At 43.2% G+C, this 10,116-nt stretch overlaps 1 protein-coding gene across 1 annotated transcript in view; it reads right to left on the bottom strand.

Annotated features, from left to right (window-relative positions):
* cmya5 (cardiomyopathy associated 5) overlaps positions 1–8,570 on the bottom strand; it is a gene marked incomplete at its 5' end in the record, with an annotated part of 13,977 nt that extends 5,407 nt beyond the window's left edge. Inside the window, 9 exons of the mRNA XM_010780076.1 lie at positions 293–440; positions 619–765; positions 1,286–1,420; positions 1,525–1,649; positions 1,854–1,876; positions 1,974–2,192; positions 2,696–2,791; positions 4,807–7,764; positions 7,931–8,570. Of these exons, the coding sequence (XP_010778378.1) occupies positions 293–440; positions 619–765; positions 1,286–1,420; positions 1,525–1,649; positions 1,854–1,876; positions 1,974–2,192; positions 2,696–2,791; positions 4,807–7,764; positions 7,931–8,570 (4,491 nt within the window). The remainder of the gene's footprint in view (positions 1–292; positions 441–618; positions 766–1,285; positions 1,421–1,524; positions 1,650–1,853; positions 1,877–1,973; positions 2,193–2,695; positions 2,792–4,806; positions 7,765–7,930) is intronic.
* Between the last annotated feature and the right edge of the window lie 1,546 nt (positions 8,571–10,116).

The raw sequence follows: 10,116 nt of genomic DNA, 5'->3' as shown, positions 1-10,116 counted from the left end.
TTTTTTTTTTTTTAATGTATGTATTTATTGTCAAAGCATTTAATATATTCATTGCTATCGGGATGTTAAGAGCATTCCATGGAATATAACAAAAATTGTTTCTGAAGTGAATTACCTACCCCACCTTTAAGCCTTTATTGATATTAATTTAGGGTAATTTCAGGTGTTGCTTAAGCAGAAAGACAGAAATAACTGCATGTCCTTACATTTTCATATCAGATATGTTATTGTATTATTGCACATTTCTGTCTTTTCCACCTCTTTATCTACATGAACCTATCTGTACACCCACCTGAGCCCCTCTCCCTCCAGCTCATACTGGCGACAGTACTCCAGGGTGTAACTCTGCTCTGGAGTCAGATTTGTTGAGCTCCATCGCAGCGTGGCTGAGTCCCACATGACAGTGCAGCGCTCCGTGTCGATCACTGGCACTGATGGAGCTGCCACAAAGAGAACAAGATGTCATTGACAACTTCAAATGACCTTTAACCTTTGAAAGTCTTTCTGGACCCCCAAAAATATAGAAATATAACAGAAATGTCATATAGTATCTTGCCCACAATGCCAGTAAAAAAAAGACCAATGTTGTTGTGACTTTTAGCTGCAGTGTGTACTGACCGGTTCTGAAGGTGAGTCTCTCGCTGGGCAGGGAGCAGCCTGTGTAGTTGACGGCCATCACCCACACTTTGTAGGTCTTGTCAGGCTCCAGCTCCTCCAGCACACAGTAACTCTCCTTCACCGTCACACGGTACTCCTCTGACACCGCTGCAGACACAACACATGCAGAGTGTTGATTAAATCAGAAAGTCAGTAAGACTTCATAGGTTTTGTGTAAATTGACCTACTCTAAATAAATAGAGGGAGTTAAAGACCAAAAGAGAAAATACATATATGTTCCGTCTGTGTGTCGTGCAATTTATTCATCTTGATTTTTTTTGGCTGAGATGTAAGTGTTAGAGACACTGGCTATTGTCTGCTTTCTCTACAATATAATGGAACTCCAGTGGGCCTTTGCTTATGGTGCTCAAAGCCGTACACAAATATTTCCAGAAATCATGACCTAGCTTAGCTACTTAAGAAAATCCTTATATCTATAAGCAGAACATATTTCTGAACTTTCCCATTAACAAAAAGTATGAATTAATTAGAATTTTAATGAAAATGATACATGAACTTAATGTCTGTTAATCAGTTTAAATGGTACATCAGTAGGTGGTGTTAAATAAAAGATGGGAGCACTTCCGCCAGCATATTCAAGTGTAAATACGATCCTGGACGTATTTACCTCCTTGTGGATCCTCCATGCAGTAGACCTGGAAGCAGTCTATGATGTCTCCAGGGTTGACCTTCCAGTAGACAGTGACGCTGGTGCTGGAGGCTGAGCCCGGCTCCTGAGCCTGCAGCGTGGGCCTCTGAGGCACTGAGGAGCACAGAAACTCAACATTCACAACTGCTACATATATAAAGAAAAGCACAATAAATATGTCAGATGTATCTGCAGAGATATGTTCACATCAGACCAACCTGGGATTCCTTTGCGCTGTGCGAGGTTAGAGCTGGAAGTGTTGCCCTTGGCGTAATCCTCGAACACCAGCAGGCCCTTGGGACCCAGCTCTAGTGACATGGCTGAGTCTAGAGCTGCCTTGAGACTGACCACACAACCACAGCATTTAGCCACAACTACAACTCATGACAAAACATATATTTTGTATATCCTGAGCAGAGCTAAAGTGAAGTTCTGACTGCAGATCAAGCAGCAGATTGTATTGTTAATCACTTTCTAGTCAAATGTTGGTATTAACGGTATAAAAAGCCACATTAGCTCATCCTCCATTCACTAAAAAGCACATTACCTTGCATGAATTTCATCAGGTGACTGGTGGGAAAACAGATAAAAGAGGGTTTTATCAGATATGTCAAAAACCTTCATTGGCGGAAAATGATACCACAGATCAACCAGCTTCAGGACTCACCCGGGCGTCAGTCTCAGCCTCTCGGGCCGTGGTCTCCAGAGTGGCCTTGGCCGAGTCGATGCTCTCCTGGAACGACACAATCTGGTCGTAAAGCTGCTCCAATTTGGCTTTCTTCTCCTCCTCCATGCTGACAGACATGTTGTTGTACTGCTCCATCACCAGAACCATCATCCCCTCATTCTGCGCCTGCATCGCGGCCTCGCTTTCCACAAACTGGTCCTAGTCGAGAAAAGAGGGTCGGAAAACAGAGATATTATATTTACAAATGTTTACAAATGAAATACTATGTATTATGACGTATTATATGTATTTGTCTAATGGCAAATACAATATGTGCCTTTAGCCATCAGGCTCCACAACCAGGGTTAACCGTGTAACCCATCAAAAATAACCTGCAATAAATATTAATAATAATTGCACCCGCACTGGTACCTGCACATTTAAATGTTTATATATTTAACCAAGCCTACATATCTGTATATATGTACATTCATACAGTTACTACATGTTTATTCTTATTCTATATTATTTGCATTTGTATTAATGTTATTATCCTTGTGATTATTTTCATGTGTACTATCTTTGTTTCTTTCTTATTCTGTTGATACTATAACACCGGAATTTCCCTAAGGGGATCAATAGAGGTCCATCTTATCTTATCTTAAATATTCCAAAAAGGTATTGTACCTTTTAGTATTAAATGTTGAGTAACTTTGTTTTACCTCTACAGAGTTGTAGGCCAGCTCGAGCTCAGACACCAGGTCCTCGATGTTCTCCGACCTGCCCTGAAGCTCTGAGATCCAGTCGCTCAGCTTCTCCTGATGAAACACACACGTGAGGGTAAGATGTAATGTTTACATCCCAAAGCGTCTGACAACAAGATACAGCTGGGATTATAGACATGTTCACAACTCCAAATCAAAAGAATACTTTCATTTACATTACGTTTAAATTAAAATAGCTTTTGTTGTTTTGTTATTATTCTTGTATTGGTTCATTGTTTATCAATATTTACTAAGACTATTTTTTGTATTAGTATTCATTCTTCTGCTGTACTCCTGCACCATTCAAAGCCCCTACAAGAAATAATTACAGTACAGATTAACTACTGAAAATATACATATGTGCAAATGAATATTATCAGAAAGAAAAATATGTTCATTGAAGTTTGTAGACGGGACATTTCATGACAAACTGAGTCTTGATTCTTAAGTGTATGAAAGTATGAATTGTATTAAGGCAATCTAATGGATCTGTACAGTCCAAGTTAACAGGAGATGGATGCTTTCTGTTTTTAGACTGATAAAACAGTTTGATATTTTGGGTAAAATGTTGCCTACTGTAGTTTTTAGTGTAGTAATAATAAGGAAGGATATTCTAGGAGAAACAGCAGTGCAATCCCAACCCAAACACTGACAGCTCACATTAAAGGCTGACAGCCACTCCTCTCAGGGTCAAAAGACAGGTGTGTGTGTGTGTGTGTGTGTGTGTGTGTGTGTGTGTGTGTGTGTGTGTGTGTGTGTGTGTACTTGTGTACTTGTGTGTATATATGTGTGAGGAAGAATGTTTGAGCATACTTGCACACATCCATGTCTGAAGAGATGTAGCAGTCGGGCATTGCACATATTAGTTTAGGATTGGACTGGAAACAGATTGGCAACATTTTTAGGTAAACTTTGATCAAGTTTCTTCCTTTGTGGAAAATCTGAATAGACTGCACACCTGGTGCTGAAGTCATAATTGCAAACTAAGCTTTGATATTTGCTTCAAATATCATCTAGAATATAATTTAGAAATGACATTTGATCATCTTCAATGTGTTGCAGGTAATTTCCTAAATCTTTAGATGCAAAAAGCTGTGGTTATTTACCAAATGCACGTCGTCAAGTCATATTTGTTCTCTAAAGTATCCTCACTGATTACAGAATAACAATAGAAAACATATACATATATTGTATCTGTGAATAAATGGCTTAAGGTATGAACCTGCAGGTTAAAAACTGGACCGATGGCTAGTAAAAGACCCACATTTGTTTGATTGCTATTAAAAAGCAAATGGCTGACCCTGTGCTGACCTGCTGACCCATAGGGATAGTCAGGGAGAATAGTGTGTGTGTCTGTGTGTGCGTGTGTGTGTTAACAGATCACATATCAGTCTCCGCTTTATGATGTCCCACTGGACCTTTCCCCATTTTAAAGCGGAGCATTACATCACGGCAGTTCAATGTGCTTGGCTGCAGCCTGACAGCAGCGTGAGGTCTGCCAGCATTAATAAAAGGTTATATCCCACTCTCTTTGGATTACTTTATTCTACAGAGACTCAAACTAATGCCAGCAAAGTGTGCAATGATCATAACCCTGTGTTGTAATAATGCTGATGGAGTATTTGATGATGAGCTGCTCTTTAATAACATCAGACATCAGAACTGCATCTGTGTTGTTTCAGCGGTAGCAGCCTGCAAATATGTTAAAAAAACAGAAAAACCTGGGAGATGCTGGGAAATCTGTACATGTACTGTATGTACAAGTCATACATTTGACTTACTTTTAGTAGTTATTGATGGTCTTCATTATTTGTACCACTAGTTATACATCAATTATGTTTAAGTTTAATTACACAACTGGGGTCAATCTTTATCTCTTCCTCTAAATAAACAGTTTTTAAAACTTCAATAACAGTTTTTCCACACACTGTTAACTCTCAGATGTATAAGAGATGAATATCCATTGTGTTAAAGATGTATAGCTGCAGTCACTGCACACACGTCATTTTCTGCAGTGAACTGCTGTTAAATATACAACATTTTCCTATTTACACAGTAGGCTACATTACCTTGATTTCCTCATAGGCCTGGTCCACAGCACTGACTTCGTGGTCGTGATGCTCCTCCGAGCTGCAGTCGTCCTCGGCCAGCAGACCGCCACAGGTCAGACAGAACCAGTCCATCCCCTGCAGCTCTGCAGCCAGCTGGGCCTGACTCTGCTCCTCTGCGTCAATGATGTCATAATCAGCTTCAATGACCTCTTCTTCTGGGGACACATCAAGGACTTTCTCCTCCGCCTCCTCCATCTCCATCCTCTGTTCTTTCTCCTGACCAGACTCCAGTTTTGGTTCCTCTGCATCTCTGTGTATCTCAGGTTCGGGCATCTTTTTGACATCCTGTTTCGATATGATCTCATATCCAAGCTCCTCAACAATGTCCTCTTGAGCCTCTGCAACTTCCACATCTTGCTCGATCTTTTGGTCTCCATCCTCTTTGTGCAGATCCGTTTCTGGAATGAAATCCTCTTTAACAGGGCTTGTTTCTGGGGCCTCTTCCACTGTGGGCATTTCTACCTTTTGTTCTACATCGGCTGCTTCTGTCTGTATTTCCTCTGGCTGTAGCTCAGACAAATCTTCCTGGGGAGTAAAGCTCCTCAGAGTGGAAACAACACCCTCGTCTTCTATAAAGTCCAACTCCATCTTCTGCTCCTCTGCGTTGCCCTCCTCCGTAGTTGCTGGAGGAGAGTACGTAGTGTCTAACTGGTTTCTGGGTAGAACATCTTCCTGCTGCGCAACGTTTGTTTCCAGTTCCGTCATTGTTTCTTCATGGAGAGTCTCTGGGCATGTTGTGGTGGGTTCAGATTCTATGGGATGCTCCTCTGCAGGTGCTGGAGGAGAGTACTTAGCATCTAACTCGTTTCTGCGTAGTGTTTCTATCTCTGCAACTTCCTGTTTTACTTCCAGATGAGTCTCTGCCGTTGTTTCTTCATTAGGAGCCTGAAGAGTCTCTCGGCATACTGCAGTGGGTTCAGGAGCAATTATTGCTTCACATGTGCTGTCAGGTTCAGAAAGAGCTACTGTATCACTTGTAGACTTCTCTGATGTCTGACTGAACTCTATGTCCACCTCTACAGCTTGTCCTTTGGGAACAAGGAGGATAAACTCATCATCTACATTAACCTTCTCCTGAGCAACACTCCCAGTTACCTCAGCGCTTGTTTCATCTTTGGCTTCAGGTGTGAGCTCACTGTCAGGCCTTGACTCATGCTGTGTTTCCTGTGAATCGATCTTGACTTCTTCTGGCCTCTCAGGTTCTACTACTTCACTTGAAATCTCTGCTTTAACCTCTGGCTCCTGATCAGCTTCGGCGATATCGATTATTAATTCAGGGGACTGGCTCTCGACTGCGGTTTCATCTGTTAGAGCGCTGTCTTCCCCTTCAGGAGCTGCTGTTTGAATGTCTTTGGTCTCAGTGCTTGTTAATTCCTGAAGATCAATCTGAACTTGAGTTTGGATCTCTTTTTCATCCACTGTCTTTTCAGTTACCTCCACCAACGCATGTACTGCAGCATCACAGTCAGCGAGGACCTCTACAGGTGCAACGTCCTCAGGAACACCTTCTGCTGCTTCTTGTTTCCCACAGATAGATGTCTCTATTTCAGTCGAGGTGTGCATTTCCTGTCTTTCAGTTATGGCCTCGGCTTCTACGTTCCCACTAGCAGCAGCCATCTTAGTGTCAATACTCTCCTCAGACAAACTCTTCTCAGGGATGATGTGAGGCTCCTCACTGTCTCCAGGTGCTGTAGCGCTTACCTCCACCTGAGCTGTTTCTTCTACCCCTTTTCGTGTCTGACGCGGCTGCTCGGCTTCAACAATGCTAGTTGTTTCTGACGGCAAATCCGTCTCATGTTCCTCACTTCCCTTTGCTTTCTCTACTTTACTGTCCACCTGTTGAGTTTCAGGAAGTGGTTTTTCAGTGTGGCTCTCGGTAGGTTGGATCTGGTCTTCTTTTACCTCATGTTTCACCTCCTGGTCCTCCCTCTGATCATCTCCAGGTTTAATATCCTGAATCACTTCCTCTGAAGCTCCTCTGACAGCCTGCTCTTCAGTCACAGCAGAGAGTTGTATTTCCTGTTCCTTTCCTGCCACTGCAACTATTTCTCCTTTCTCTTCAAATGTTGCTGATTGTAAATCTTCACTTTTATCTTCAACAACCGTCTTGTCCTTCTCTTCCTCTTTGTCCACTCTTGTAAGACATCCTGTCATATCAAACCTACTCTGCGACCATATAACCCTTCCCTCCTTCTGACCCTCCTTCTGACCCTCCTCTGACTCTGGTTGAACCTCCACCGAGGGAATGTCATCCTTCAAAGTAAACTTCTCCAGGTACCCGTCCTCCTCTGAATCTGAAAAGCGTCTCCTGTAGGTCTTCTCAGATGAAACGCTCTCTGCCTCAGAGTGTTCCTCGTCGCTCCTTGTCCTCTCGCCTACAGCATCCTCGTAAAGGTCAGAGTACATGAAGGACATGGCGGTGGGCTCATCCAACAGGATTTGGTCGATGATCTTAGGGGGTCCAGAGGAGATAAAAATGGGCGTGAGGATGGTGTCTTCACCCCCAAACAACACAGAGCCTTTCTCCTTCACAGATCTCTGGCTTTCTAGTCTCATTCCCATCCTACCCTCAGCCTCATCTTCATTGCTCCGCTGCAGCGCGTCAGCAGGAGCTCCTTCTCCGTAAAAGACCTCATCCAGGTGTTCCCCAACTATATCCACATCTGTAACAAAGTCAAAGGAGTCCTCCGATGCAGACAGGCTGTCTGTGGCTGTCTCCTTTTGCTCCTCGACGTTGGGCTTTGCTGCAGGCTGTTCTTCCTCCTCCTGCTGCTCTGGCTCGTCTTCCTCAGGAACCGCCACATCAACCATGGTGAACGGCTCGAAGTAATCTATGTCCACTGTGCTCTCTTTCTGAGTGAGTGCATGTCTGTGTGCTGTGTCCTCTGACAGCTGAGAAGAGTCTTGCTTTGAGAGCTGAGAAAAGATCACAGTCAGTAAGTTCATCTATAGAGGACAGTTCATTGTTTTAAACAGTATTTTATGATTGAATTTGACTTGAATAGCAATCAAAAACGAAATGCATGTTAGTGCTGGATTGAGATACCCAATAATAAAACACATAAGATAAATCAACTCATACCTCATGGGGATCCAGTACTTCCCCCCCCTCCTCCTGCAGGGCTGGATTCTGTGTCCAGTCAGGGTTGTTTCGGGACCTGATCATTGGTGTCTGGTCCAAATAGGACAAATTGTCCTTCAACTCTGTGCTCTCTTCCTCATCCACAGTGGGAAGTTTGGAGGGGACTCTGATGTTGAGAATCTCGTAACCCTCTGAAATCAAACTAAACAGCTGCTGATCTTTGTTTTTGATTTCCTCCAAGTCGGGCTCTGTTTCGCTTTTCTCCTTTTTAATGTTAGGAAGAGAAACCCCCGCCATCTCAGGTCGCTCCACTCCCAGGACTGAAGCCGACCTTGAACTACCAGGTCGGCTCAGCCTGTCCCCCAGACGGCTCCTTCCTCCGGACCTCGTCCTCCTGCGGATTACTTTCTCCTCATCAAAGACGATGGTGATCTTTCCCGCGGCTCCAGGCCCCTCCATGCTGTAGGCTTCAGAGGTGGAGCTGGTCTCAGAGGCCCATGGCGTAGAGCAGCGACTAGAGGCCGTCTCCCAAACAATACCGCTGTCCTCGCTCTGAACGGTCACCATAGAGAACGATTGATCCACCATCAGGCACTGGAGTTGTGGCTTCACAGACTGGTCCTGGACAGCCTCTCGCAGACTAGAAGTCAGAGAAATGTATAGAGTTTAGAGAAAGAGAGCAAGGTGTTTGTGCAGGAAGAGGAAGGGAATGAGTAAACAGTATGCAAGAGGAGATCCTGTTGCCACAGCTTTTGAAACCCAAGCTGAGGACAAACCAATGAATCATAGCAAAACATATTTGTACAACATGTGCCAGCATGGAAACAACCAACACCAATTCAGTTTTTGCACCTGAGGCAACTAAGCTGAAAACGCATTAACACCCGCTAGTCGACCCTTAAAATGTTGACTTGAGAAGTGTAGATCTCCGGGATTAAAACCATGAGCTGGGTGCCAGGTGGCTAAATGTGAACGACGTGCTGAAAAAAAATGATCAAATTTGCTCTGAGCTGTTGCTCCTGCTATCAATACAGCTCAGCCCCTGCAGGGTTACAGAAAGGTGACGTCCCAGAGCGTCATTTCTGTAATATTAGAGAAGAGATGCCTGGCCTTCCCAAATACATCCAACATATCAGTGTCCTCCACTATTTATGACAAGAAAAGCTAGCAGCCAGTATAACATGATAAATGAGATGTAAAATATGGGACGGCGAACCATATCAAATGATAGAATAGAGCTGTTTGCAATGCCGGAGACCTCCCTGTATGAGCCGAGGAACAGATGATATTTTAATGTTAGATGAAATGAGTGCTGCCTTGTTTTACTTTGATACGGTACGGTGGCCCTGAAGTGCAAGACACAGCCACAGCATTCCACAAAACACCACAGCATTTCACAAAACACCACAGCATTTCACAAAACACCACAGCATTTCACATTGGACGGAAAGGGTATTCCTTTAGGGCAGTGGTTCTCAAACCTTTTTTGTCAGGCTCCCCCTTTGGAGAAAAAAAAAAGTCGGGCCCCCCCCAACACAAATAGTCAGGCTCAGTGGCAGCGCCAGAGATTTATTTTGGGGTGCTGTGGGGTAGCTTGACGTTTCATAGAGGGTGCTCAAACATTTAGGGTTTCCCATTAAGGTACCGGGCGCTACAGTGGAATTTTCTACTGCAACACTCCCCACGCAAATACACAGTGTACCCGCGAATGTTACAATGAAGGCTCGATAATCAGCTCACGGCATATAGGTGTAAGCAGGGGTAAAGTGCTATTTTTATAGGTGGTGTGTGGACCTCACATAGGGGGATCCGGGGGCAAGCTCGTCCGGGAAGATTTGTTTTTAAATATTGAAGTTAAAAGCATCAATCTGGTGCACTTTGAGAGCAAAATGAAGAGACCTATGGATACATCTCTCAACACCCATATGAAACAGAACTGTAAACAGATTTACTATTTCTTTATGGATATTTTACAAATCACCCTTTTATACTTTATTCTTTTTTTAATGTCATATAGTATTTCATACCTGTTTTTCATTTATTCTCTTATTTTTTTATAACTATAATGATCATATAAACGTGTGACTCGGAAATAATTGTTTACATTAATGGTGACCAAAACGTTTGAGACCCACTGAGATAACTTAGACTAAAGTTAACTATCTAAACATCAGTCCTTTAGTTCA

Source organism: Notothenia coriiceps, unplaced genomic scaffold, assembly GCF_000735185.1.
Source record: "Notothenia coriiceps isolate Sejong01 unplaced genomic scaffold, NC01 NC01_scaffold00021186, whole genome shotgun sequence".
Taxonomy (NCBI): Eukaryota; Metazoa; Chordata; class Actinopteri; order Perciformes; family Nototheniidae; genus Notothenia; species Notothenia coriiceps.
Note: the sequence above shows the minus strand (reverse complement) of the source record. Positions and strands in the feature narration are given on the sequence as shown.